Raw genomic sequence first — 13,113 nt, forward strand, 5'->3', positions numbered from 1 at the left:
TACACACACACACACACACACAGACAGACACAGACACAGACACACACGCACACATTCACACACGCACACACACAGACACACATTCACACACACACACACACTCACACACATACGCTCACACACACACAAACACAGAGAGAGAGTGTGAGAAGGACGGATGAAGGTTAGACGCACTCATAAATTGTGTTTCTGTAATCTGTGGATGTCCATTAACTGCAGATGTTTGTTTATCTTCACTCTTTTCTTCATCTGTGTTCTTGTCTCTCTCTCACTCCAGATTTGAACTCAACAGCATCATGTTTTTGATCCTGTGCTCTTCCTCTCTCTCTGCACAGTTTATGAGTTTTTCATTTGACCTTTTTACTAATTCTATGAATTAGATGCACATTTGAAACATTTTAATTATTTATCACACTCTACAGCTGAGCATAATAATTCAGTGTGGATTCATATTTAATCACTGTTATTCCATAACTTCAATTAGAAACACAGGCCTGTACATAATTCATATGGTTATATCGTGTAAATCAGCTGGATCTCTTTGACTGGGATTCTGTTATTTGATTTCGCTGTCATTCAATTATTGCACTAATTTGTCAAAATTGTTTAGTATTTTACATGAATTACATATTTTCCAATAAATAAATAAAATAATTAAAAACTATATCAGGTGTATTTTACATAAAAAGTTAGCCTATTCTCAATGCCCTGCTATAACTAAATTAGCAAATATTTCCATTTATTTCCTTCAAAGGCATAGTTCACCCAAAAATGAAAATTCTGTAATCATTTATTCCCCTCAAGTAGTGTACGAGTTTCTTTCTTCTGTTGAGCACTAAAGAAGATATTCTGAAAATGTTGAAAGTTGCTAATAATATATATATATATATAAAATCCATACAATGGAAGTCAATGGGGACAGCTGAGTGTTTGGTTATCAACATTCTTCATCTTTTGTGTTCAACATAAGAAAGAATTCCCATGATGAAAGAAAAAGATACAAACATTTAAATAAAACAATAAAAGTGTTGTTTATGTTTATATTAAAAATGCATCCGCTTTTCATTGTTATTTTACACTTATGATTAATCACCTAATATTATTGGTGTATTTCCATTACTCCAAATCAGTTCCTAAACCATGTAGTATGGATATTGATCTAACCATTTGGATAAAACAGTTCCATGAAACGTGTTTGACTACAATTTTATTTAAAACTCAATACTTCTGAAATCATTCATGTATAGTCACCCTGTGAGAAGACATTTTATAGGAATTTTTCTTCAACCAGTCCATGATAAAATAAAATCCCAGAACAGCTGAGAAAAACACTGATGCATCAGTGCATTACAAACCATTTCTGAGGATCCATTGAACCACAGGCATCCAAACAGAGAAGATTCAGGTTGTGGTGAATCATTAGAAATGACAGAAATTGCCAAAGTTTCTCCAAGAACACAACAGCACCTCAAACAGACCTAACAGGAATGATGTAAAGTTATGACAGACAGGAAACCCATGCAGACAGCTCACCTTTTATCTGCCAATGAAAGAAATCCATACAAGAACTGCAACTTTTTCATTTCAAAACTATTTTAAACAAAAAATGCATTCAACATTCATCACTGAAGTGCAACAATATTGTCACGATCCCGTCCCCCAAAGTAATTTTTCACCATTTTTATTTTGGTTGCTGCAATCTCTATTTCTGTTTTGCAACAAAGACCTTTTTTATTTTTTTATTAAACACATTTCTTGCCATTCCCCATATAGTACCATTACACGATCTAACTGACCCATACTAAACAGCTATATCTAGAGTCAACCAGCTAATCAGAAACAGAGCACAAATATGCTTTAATATATTATTTAGCAGCAAATTGCGATCGCTGAGAACTACTGGCTTCTCTTACATTCATCAAAGCAGCAGACATCATCATTTTAACATACATCTGAATGCAAAAATCCAAGATGAAATGGCATACAATAAACAAACAAAATAACCGTGATAAGTGCGAGCCACTCGAAAGAACGTTTCACTTCTGCTTGTGTGTTTCTGTCTCATGTTAGCCTTAATGTCCCTGCTGCCATACATCTTATAAATAGAAATGATATCTTATGAAAACATTCAGGGGGTAGAATATTATAAATCGTCTCATCTGAAACGACTAATTTTCTAAACAGCTAGATTTCCTTTGTCGCACCATGTAAACTGAACCGTAGAATTTTAGTGAAAAGAAATAGGAAACAGTCCTTTGTGTTTCACCTGGTTTCGTCCGCAGATCCTGCGCTCGTTCTGCGTCACACAAACCAGCTGAGATCAGGAGTGACTCTCACATTGTCCTGCACATAAATCAGCACAGAACCGCCTTCACTAACTCATCAGTCATGCAGCAACCAGAGAAATCCATAGTAAACATCAAGACTTTATGCTGAGTAATAAACTTCTCTCATCATTTATGCACCGTCTCGTTTCAAACCTGGCATAGCCACTATGTTAAAACTGTGTCTTAAGAACTAATTTGACCACTTAGCAGTTAACCAAGTGGTTTCGGATTCAAATTAGTCCAATCTACCTTTAAATAGTCATGACCATTTTCTTGAAGAAAAAACTTAGATGACTAACTTTTAAGACTAGTCCAAGTGGTTTGTGCAACCAGCAACTGAATAACTTTCTTTTTTCCATGGAACACAAACGGAGATGTTTAGAAGAATATTCACGCCGCTCTTTTCCATGCAATGAAAGTGCAAAACGAAACAAACAAACAGCATGCCAGGATCATAACAGTTGTCCATGTGAATCTATATTCCTAGTCTTTTAAAGTTTTTAAAGATTGAGCTCGTCCATTTCTGTGTAACCCGAAGCGCGTTCCGCTCTCATAATGTTATATCCGCTGCTGAGTGACACTAAAGCTCCTGCACACTGAGAGAAATTTTCGTACGCGTTTTTTCATATTCCTCATCCTAAAAATTCGTCACGCACAGAAACCTTGCACACTGAGTCTGATGCGTATTAATTAATCCGTTTCTAAAAAATCGCAAAACAATAAAAAATGGAGTCTTCATGCAGTGAGGATGGTTTTGTTGTCCTCTCGCTTCTTCAAAAGAGAGAGAGAAAAAAGAGGAAATATTGGGTTCATCCAATCCTGAGATATAGAGAGGAAGGAGCAGCGGGATTATCATTTAGTGCGATTGCTAGCGATACTAGAGCCACATATTAAAAAGAAGACCACCAATTTCAATTTCTTTTCTTTTTCAAATTGCGAAAAACGCAGAAAATCGAACCCGATCCGAATTTTTTTATGACGGACGAAAGTTTCGGAGGCAGCGTGTAAACGTGATTGACAACAACGTGAGGTCGTATTTATTTTTTAACGTGCGAAAATTTCGGACGAGAATTTCAGACTCGGTGTGCAATGACCTTAAAGGGATAGTTCACCCAAAAATGAAAATGCTGTCGTTAATTACTCCCCTAAAGACCTTCGTTTATCTTCGGAACACAATTTAAGATATTTCTGATGAAATCTGAGAGCTCTCTGACCCTGCATAGACAGCAACGCAACTGAAATGTTCCCAGGTCCAGAAACGTAATCCATGTGACATCAGGGGTTCAAGCGTAATTTCACGAAGCTATGAGAATACTTTTTGTGCGCAAAGAAAACAAAAATAACGACTTATTATAATATTCTCCATTGTGGAGAGTATCACGATGCATATGCTTGCTTCCGCTTCATGTAAACAGCGCATGGCGCTGCGGCTTACATTAACATAATAAACTTGTTGTTTTTGTTTTCTTTGTGCACAAAAAGTATTCTCGTAGCTTCGTGAAATTACGCTTGAACCCCTGAAGTCACATGGATTACGTTTCTGGACCTGGGAACATTTCAGTTGCGTTGCTGTCTATGCAGGGTCAGAGAGCTCTCGGATTTCATCAGAAATATCTTCATTTGTCTTCCGAAGATCTTACAGGTAATTAATGACAGAATTCAGATTTTTGGGTGAACTAACCCTTTAACTCTGCAGGTTTTTCACTGGCATGTAATCTCCACTCGAGGGCTCGATCAGCCCGCAGGAGCTCTGCAGGTCCAGGTTGAGGAGGTCCAGGTCTAATGCAGGGATGGAGCAGCTCGGTCGCAGCAGCAGATCCGTGCGCGGGAGGCACATGAGCGGGTGTCTGCTGGGCTGCGGCGCCGGCAGGTCCTGGGGCAGGTGCGGAGCCAGGTTTAAGCCCAGAGGACTGGGCAGCTCCATCTCCTCCATGCTGTCCTCGGCTCCGCCGGCGAAACCCGAATCCGGACTCTGTGTGTCCTGCCTCAGCTTCTCCAGAGAGAACTCCAGCTCCTCGGTGTGCTTCTCTCCAGCGGCGCGAGCGACGTCAGCGGCGCCCCCTGCTGGCCCGTAGGAGGAGTGCGCCGAGCAGGGCTCCAGAGCGTCGCTTGGCCCCTTGGAGCTCTGGGACATGAAGTAGGTGGAGTTGGAGAAGTTGGAGGATTTGGCGGTGTCATCCCATCCGTCCTGCGTGCCGCCGCTGTTTCTGTGCGAGCCGCGGGATTCGCAGGAGTCCTGCAGCTTCAGGACCTCGACCGGACTGATGAACTCGGTGTCCACTCTGATGAAGCTCTCGTGCACTAAAACCGACCCCAGCCAAGACTGATGGAGAGAACGTGGGTTATCAAACAGAACTGAACGAAAACCAATGCGTGTCTGATTTTATAAAACGGATAGTTCCGGTGCTTGATTCTGATTGGCTGAGCCGCGTTCGAAGCTGTTGTAAATTACTCTACAAAGTAACATACACCTTTGTTTACTTCTGTGTGTTGCTCGGCAACCACTTTGTTGCAACCACAACTGTTTCTGAGGAACTACATTGTTTGGTGGAAGAATACTGTTTTTATTAATATCATTACACTTTATTTCGCATCGTACCTAACAACGGCCCTTAGCTGTTATAAATTCACTGTAAACCACGGCTTCTTGGGGCTTATTGCTTTAATCTGAGGCGCGGGACTCACCGTGAAATTCCCTCCGTGGCTCGAGTTCAGATCACCGAAGAATTTGGAGGGATCAGGAATATACGTGGAACCGTTCTTCTGGACCCTGAAAGGTGAAGAAGCCACATTCCTGTGGCCCAATACTGTCATTCTGTGCTCAGATACACTCTTGATAACAGATCCTAACAGATGTAATGTCTCTCATATAACCTGACACTTTCTTTGTCCTCACTGAAATTATTTACAATCATTTTCTGCTTAAGAGGTCATGTGGGATAATTGTAAGTCAGCTCTTTTATATATTGTTGCATTATAGTTATTATTATAGTTAGTTATCGTTATTGTTGCTATTGTTAGTGTAAAGTTATTTTTATAGTCAGTTATAGTTATTATAGTTGTAGTTATTGTTATCATTCCACTATAGTTATTTTTTGTTATTGTAGTTTTTATTGTGTTGTAATTATAGTTATCATTATTGTTATTACTGGTATCGCTATAGTAATAGCTATCGCTATAGTCATCGTTATAATTATCATTATTGTTACAGTTATCGTTACAGTTACTGTTATCATTGCCATTATCGTTTTAGGTCATTATCATTACAGTTATCTTTATTGGTAGTTATCATTATCATTATAGTTAACATTATAGTTATTGTTACTTTTTAGCTTTTGTTATCCTTATAGATATTGTTATAGTTATCATTATAGCTGTCATCATTGTTATTGTCATTTTTATAGTTATCATTATCATTATAATTATTGTCATAGTTTGTAAACCGTTATTATTATTAGCATTATAGTTATCGTTATCGTTGTCCTTTATATTTATCATTATAGTTATTATGGTTATAGTAATTGTTATAGTTATCATTATAGCTGTCATTATAGTTACTGTCATTATTATAGTTATAATTATTGTTACTGTTATCATTATAGGTATCATTGTTATTGTCATTATAGTTATTGTTATCATTATATTTATTGTCATAGTTTGTAAATCGTTATTATTAGTATTACAGTTATTGTTACCATTGTCATTATATTTATCATAGTTATAGTACTTATTATAGTTATTGTTATCATTGTCATTATTGTTATTATTATTATTAGCAGCATTATAGTTATAGTTATAGTTATCATTATCGTTATGGTTATAGTTGTTGTTTGTGTTGTGAACTCACTGAAGACTCCTCCCAGGTGCATCAGGCATCAGCAGCGTCACACTCACCTTTTGATTCTCTTGCACTTGATGAGAATGGTGAAGATTAATATGGTGGCCAGAGTGATTCCTGTGAGCGTGATTCCTGCCACAGACGATTCCAGCTGGATGATCTCTGAAGAAGCAGATGAGAGCGTTAGAGTATGGCAGTGTGTGTGTGTGTGTTTGTGTGTGTCTGTGTGAGTGTGTGTGTGTGTGTGTCTGTGTGCGTGAGTGTGTGCGTGCGTGTGTGTGCGTGTGTGCGTGTGTGTGTGTGTGCGTGTGTGAGAGTGTGTGTGTGTGTGTGGGTGTGTGTGTGTGTGTGTGAGAGAGTTTGTGTGTGTGCGTGTGTGAGAGAGTTTGTGTGTGTGCGTGTGTGAGAGAGTTTGTGTGTGTGCGTGTGTGAGAGAGTTTGTGTGTGTGCGTGTGTGAGAGAGTTTGTGTGTGTGCGTGTGTGAGAGAGTTTGTGTGTGTGCGTGTGTGAGAGAGTTTGTGTGTGTGCGTGTGTGAGAGAGTTTGTGTGTGTGCGTGTGTGAGAGAGTTTGTGTGTGTGCGTGTGTGAGAGAGTTTGTGTGTGTGCGTGTGTGAGAGAGTTTGTGTGTGTGCGTGTGTGAGAGAGTTTGTGTGTGTGCGTGTGTGAGAGAGTTTGTGTGTGTGCGTGTGTGAGAGAGTTTGTGTGTGTGCGTGTGTGAGAGAGTTTGTGTGTGTGCGTGTGTGAGAGAGTTTGTGTGTGTGCGTGTGTGAGAGAGTTTGTGTGTGTGCGTGTGTGAGAGAGTTTGTGTGTGTGCGTGTGTGAGAGAGTTTGTGTGTGTGCGTGTGTGAGAGAGTTTGTGTGTGTGCGTGTGTGAGAGAGTTTGTGTGTGTGCGTGTGTGAGAGAGTTTGTGTGTGTGCGTGTGTGAGAGAGTTTGTGTGTGTGCGTGTGTGAGAGAGTTTGTGTGTGTGCGTGTGTGAGAGAGTTTGTGTGTGTGCGTGTGTGAGAGAGTTTGTGTGTGTGCGTGTGTGAGAGAGTTTGTGTGTGTGCGTGTGTGAGAGAGTTTGTGTGTGTGCGTGTGTGAGAGAGTTTGTGTGTGTGCGTGTGTGAGAGAGTTTGTGTGTGTGCGTGTGTGAGAGAGTTTGTGTGTGTGCGTGTGTGAGAGAGTTTGTGTGTGTGCGTGTGTGAGAGAGTTTGTGTGTGTGCGTGTGTGAGAGAGTTTGTGTGTGTGCGTGTGTGAGAGAGTTTGTGTGTGTGCGTGTGTGAGAGAGTTTGTGTGTGTGCGTGTGTGAGAGAGTTTGTGTGTGTGCGTGTGTGAGAGAGTTTGTGTGTGTGCGTGTGTGAGAGAGTTTGTGTGTGTGCGTGTGTGAGAGAGTTTGTGTGTGTGCGTGTGTGAGAGAGTTTGTGTGTGTGCGTGTGTGAGAGAGTTTGTGTGTGTGCGTGTGTGAGAGAGTTTGTGTGTGTGCGTGTGTGAGAGAGTTTGTGTGTGTGCGTGTGTGAGAGAGTTTGTGTGTGTGCGTGTGTGAGAGAGTTTGTGTGTGTGCGTGTGTGAGAGAGTTTGTGTGTGTGCGTGTGTGAGAGAGTTTGTGTGTGTGCGTGTGTGAGAGAGTTTGTGTGTGTGCGTGTGTGAGAGAGTTTGTGTGTGTGCGTGTGTGAGAGAGTTTGTGTGTGTGCGTGTGTGAGAGAGTTTGTGTGTGTGCGTGTGTGAGAGAGTTTGTGTGTGTGCGTGTGTGAGAGAGTTTGTGTGTGTGCGTGTGTGAGAGAGTTTGTGTGTGTGCGTGTGTGAGAGAGTTTGTGTGTGTGCGTGTGTGAGAGAGTTTGTGTGTGTGCGTGTGTGAGAGAGTTTGTGTGTGTGCGTGTGTGAGAGAGTTTGTGTGTGTGCGTGTGTGAGAGAGTTTGTGTGTGTGCGTGTGTGAGAGAGTTTGTGTGTGTGCGTGTGTGAGAGAGTTTGTGTGTGTGCGTGTGTGAGAGAGTTTGTGTGTGTGCGTGTGTGAGAGAGTTTGTGTGTGTGCGTGTGTGAGAGAGTTTGTGTGTGTGCGTGTGTGAGAGAGTTTGTGTGTGTGCGTGTGTGAGAGAGTTTGTGTGTGTGCGTGTGTGAGAGAGTTTGTGTGTGTGCGTGTGTGAGAGAGTTTGTGTGTGTGCGTGTGTGAGAGAGTTTGTGTGTGTGCGTGTGTGAGAGAGTTTGTGTGTGTGCGTGTGTGAGAGAGTTTGTGTGTGTGCGTGTGTGAGAGAGTTTGTGTGTGTGCGTGTGTGAGAGAGTTTGTGTGTGTGCGTGTGTGAGAGTGTGTGTGTGTGTGTGTGTGCGTGTGTGTGTGCGTGTATGTGTGTGTGCGTGTGTGTGTTACCTGGTGTGTGGGGCGTCTGACCCACAGCAGATGTCCACCTGTACTCTTCACTCCAGTCGCTCCACACAGCATTGGGCAGTTTACTCTCTTGATACTTGACTCTCACCCTGATCACGTACTGCTGATTTAAGAGCAAATGGTCCTCTGGCAGCTCCAATTGAGTTTCTTTAGTATTTACGATAAAATTTTCCACATCCTACACAGACATTGACAGAATGAAGTATTTCTGCAGTGATGAACGCTGACAGAGTCACAGTGAGACAGTTCTGAATCTGCCTTCAGATGCACATCATCTAAACATCCTACAGTTTGTTTTACAATCACTTACACACTAAAAGTACCCGAGACACACTCCTAGTAATGCATCCTCAAACCAAGTCAGCAAAACTGCAAGCACATTATCAGTTTGCAACTGTGAAACGAAATTTTTGCAGAACACTGAACACTTTTCTCCACATTAGACACTGACAGCTCATGAGTTCTGGAAAACACTGCCATTTGAAACACCACATTAATTTACTGATCACCTACACTTACAGCTCTTTCCTTCACAACAGTTTGAGAAAGAAAGATATTATTTCCACCCTTTGTATCTATCGCTGAATATGCTGTATATGGTATTTATGAGCACACTGAACATGCACAAGTTAGTCGTGTTTGTGTAACTGGTGTGTATAGGGTAATCATCTGTTGGTTGTGTGAGTTGCAAGATGCAAGAGATGTTGTGATGTTGTAGAGTTTAGAGAAAATAAGCCACAGTTTCATAAATCATGTATAAGCAATTGTCAAAAACTTTTTTTGTCATGGAAAAAAAGAGGTTGACATGAGAGAGGTTGATATGCTCACCTTCCAGCTCTGAGCAGCAGATCTGTACTGCACCCCAAACTCAGGCTTTAAAAATTTTTTTGAAGGAACAAAAATCCAAGAAACATTGATCCCGTGAACTAGCACTGTCTCAGGAGGAGCCACTTTCACTGCTGCACACACAAACACACCATAATCGCTCAAGCAAACAGTTATCAGTGCTGATCAATAGGTCAGATTGGAGCCAGAACAGAAGCCGTGACAAAGATTCTCTCGTTAACTAATGAACTCTTCATTTACACTAATGGACTCCTGCTTCACATGTGTAAATATTAGTGACTGATACACAGCCCTTCTCCAATCACACGCTCTCTAGCTTCTGTTCCAGACTGTGTGAGTTATTATATTTGACTCACCACTGTCTTCTGCATCATGTTGTGCTATTTCAGCCAAAGGATTTGTGTAGTTGTCACAACGGACTTCTTCATGTAATCCGGTCGCTGATGTTATTATACCTCGCTGCAGCAGAAGAGAAAGAAATAATACATCTGTATGACTCGTCATATGTTAGTTTGGTTTACTACTCAATGAATCTGCAGTTTAACATGTCAAACGAACTCAAACACATGCCGTCAGTCACCTTGCTTTTAAAAACCACGGTGGCAGAGCGTATATGAGGCTGTGCCGGGTCTGCAAACATCTGCGCCTTCTCTGGAATCGGATCTCTAAAATCAAAGAAAGTTCAGAATTTCACATATAAAAATGAAGCACATACCCATTAGGTTTTATTTTATTTTTCTAGATTTACCTCACAAACTAACCAACAAATGAATTAGTAGAATTAAGAGAAAGGAACGAGAAAACTGAAAACTGTTCTACGTTCATTAGTTCTGGATCCTGTACAATATGAAGGCTGATTTAATCACAAGCTAAATACGTTATGAAGTCACATTTTTCCTTACAGCTTCGTAACCGTTACATGAATCCAGCAGACGGTCTCGGGTTGGACCGGAGGGATCACGTCCAGTTTTGAGGTGTCCCAAACACATGTGAAGGTGTTGTGGTAATCATTATGACACGTTAAACCTGGAGAAAGAGCAACATCTGAGCAATTCAACCTAACACTAAAGGTTGCAAAAGGGTGTTTTCGCAGTGACACCACAGATTAACCATTTTTAGTTCCCCATAGAACCATACAGTAAACAGTTCATAAAAATAACCATCTTTATTTTATTAATCCAAAGAAACTTTTTTCTATTTTAAAGAACCTTTTTTGCTATGCAAAGGTTTTTGGATGTTAATGGTGCCATCAATGCCAATTGAGAACCTTTATTTTTAAGTGAAAAACACACATTTTCACAACGTGTGTTAGACCCTATACCCACCAATCTATTAAAAGAGATCAATCTTAACAAATCATACATATCTTACTGTTATTAAGTAGTAGCAGTAATGAACAGGTGCCTTATTAATCACAAGTTCAGTATGGAGTACCACAAGGCTCAGTACTAGGACCGCTGCTTTTTACCCTGTACGGCTGTATAGCTGTTTTTTTTTTTTTTTTCAGATTTAACTGCTTACAAGACATATAGACAAACTTAGTAAACACACACAGACCGATCACAACACAAACACAAAGCCCATCAGGAGTTCTTACTTTGATCTGCAAGAGCTGAATGTGATGATGTCATCAAAATCATCATCATCATCATCATAGCCAGAATCTGCATGATGGCGTGTTCCTCCCAGCATTCATCTGGAAATCTGTTGGGAGACAGAGAGACTTTCATTCATCACGTGTGTAATTGTTGCTTATCTTCTCGGCAAACGCACAGAACATGACAAATAAAGCTTTGGCATTCATTTTCCTCCCCCAAACGCTCACACACTCGTCAGGTGGAAAAACCCAAAGCCACAAAGAGAAAGAGCAAATACACAGATCATCACCCACAGACTCAGAGATATAAGATGAAGAGCTTCTAAAGTGTGTTCAGAGCGTGACAACACCGTGACGATAAACGCCGTTAAACACATGACTGAACGAACGCATGGAGGAGCATGACAGACTCGACGGGACACATTTTAACAATGTGTACTCTGAAATATTTTCAAAGTTTTTCTTTTTCTTTTCTTCCTGCTTGAATAAACTGTAATTAATAATCAATAAAATAGAGAACAGAAGGAAAGTATCAGCACTTCAGTGTTTAAACTCAATCATAGCTATTAAATCAACACACTCATATTTCAGAAAGATGTTCAAAACCTGGAAGTGGTCTGGGAATATTTTATCATATTATATTTGAGCTTTAAACACCACTGAAGGGAAATGTGTGTGATGATGATGATGCTTCTTCTTCACTACACTACACTATCAGATGTTCATTCATTTCAAATCATCCTCTCCACTAAAGAAGGGTTTTCTACAGAGAGCTCATACAATCTTGATTTTTGTCTAAAAGCTCAAGCGTTCAAGCAGAAGCTTCGCGCTGACAGATGTGTGTAGAGACTCAGAGTGAATAAAAGCGTGTTACATACGTGTGGAGCGGAGACGTCCCAGTGCTGAGCGTCGCGATGTCACTCGCTCATGTTCCCGTCTGTGAGCGTGATCACACACACGGTAGGGTTAAAAGAGCACAGCGATTCTCCACGAACGCAGCCCTTCCTGTCACACACACACACACACACACACACAGGTAGTGAAACAGGTCATGGATTAAACCAGCGCTGGGCTGTTGTGGTGACATTTACACTAAAGCTCAGGCAGGAAACGAGAAGCGTGCAGGAGACAGCCGTTCTCCCTCACTCACACTCACACTCACACTCCTGTCCATTACACCCAAAAAACACACGTTTATAGACCAACTGCTGGAAACAGGTGTTTGTGTGTCTGTGTATATATGTGTGTGTTTGTGTGTGTACGTGTTTGAATGAAAATGTGTGTGCTAGTGTGTGTGTGTGTGTTTGTATGAAAATGTGTGTGTGTGTGTGTGTGTGTGTGTTTAGCAGTATTTGTCTTAGTTTTAGTGTGCAATAATAGCTCTGTTTTCTGGGACACTGATCACAGTCAGATATGGTGGATTGACATTTGCAATTGCAGATTTCAGTTGAATGAACGTGGAAAAGGGCAGAATGTGCATATTGCTGCTTAAAGAAAAGAGTAAAATAATAGCCTGGGGGAGACGTTGAAGAACAGTGTATGTTTAGTAGAGATCAGAGAGTCGGAGCGGCTGAAAGAGACGGAGGTATAAATTGAGGTGCTATTTCAGTCAAGTCTTTATTGATTCAGCTCTGAAATCTTAAATTAATCCCGTCCTCCTCCGTATCCATCTCTTTTGTGTGTGTGTGTGTGTGTGCGTATGTGTTTGAGTGTGTGTGTGTGTGTGTGCGTATGTGTTTGAGTGTGTGTGTGTGTGTGTGTGTGTTTGTGTGTTTTCAGGGCCTCACATTTCCGAGAAGCTGTAAATGAGAGAACAGTTTGTGGTTGTGCTCCTGAAACCCCTTTACAACTCTAGTAAATATCTATCTATCTATCTATCGTTCTATCTATCGTTCTATCTATCTATCTATCGTTCTATCTATCTATCTATCTATCTATCTATCTATCTATCTATCTATCTCTCTCTCCGTCTATTTATCATCTATCTATCTATCTATCTATCGTTCTATCTATCTATCTATCTATCTCTCTCTCCGTCTATTTATCATCTATCTATCTATCTCTCTCTCCGTCTATTTATTTATTATCTATCTATCATCTATCTATCTATCTATCTATCTGTCTGTCTGTCTGTCTGTCTGTCT

General features: G+C 40.7%; 1 protein-coding gene across 3 annotated transcripts in view; it reads right to left on the reverse strand.

Moving 5' to 3' along the window:
* Positions 1-4,000: 4,000 nt before the first annotated feature.
* LOC107738006 (interleukin-2 receptor subunit beta-like) overlaps positions 4,001-13,113 on the reverse strand; it is a 15,352-nt gene continuing 6,239 nt past the window's right edge. For 2 of the 3 annotated variants that reach the window (XM_016549664.1, XM_016549665.1), the window contains exons 2-10: positions 10,970-11,076; positions 10,275-10,398; positions 9,953-10,037; positions 9,729-9,831; positions 9,355-9,485; positions 8,509-8,704; positions 6,222-6,327; positions 5,013-5,121; positions 4,001-4,650 (exon numbers count right to left, since the gene is read on the reverse strand). In XM_016549664.1, coding sequence (XP_016405150.1) covers positions 4,012-4,650; positions 5,013-5,121; positions 6,222-6,327; positions 8,509-8,704; positions 9,355-9,485; positions 9,729-9,831; positions 9,953-10,037; positions 10,275-10,398; positions 10,970-11,042 — 1,566 coding nt within the window. In that variant the 5' untranslated portion in view covers positions 11,043-11,076 and the 3' untranslated portion in view covers positions 4,001-4,011. Of the gene's footprint in view, positions 4,651-5,012; positions 5,122-6,221; positions 6,328-8,508; positions 8,705-9,354; positions 9,486-9,728; positions 9,832-9,952; positions 10,038-10,274; positions 10,399-10,969; positions 11,077-11,847; positions 11,975-13,113 lie in introns of all 3 variants that reach the window. The other variant, XM_016549663.1, reaches the window with a different exon arrangement.

This window comes from Sinocyclocheilus rhinocerous, unplaced genomic scaffold (genome assembly GCF_001515625.1).
Source record: "Sinocyclocheilus rhinocerous isolate Xijiao unplaced genomic scaffold, SAMN03320098_v1.1 scaffold2780, whole genome shotgun sequence".
NCBI classification, from domain to species: Eukaryota; Metazoa; Chordata; class Actinopteri; order Cypriniformes; family Cyprinidae; genus Sinocyclocheilus; species Sinocyclocheilus rhinocerous.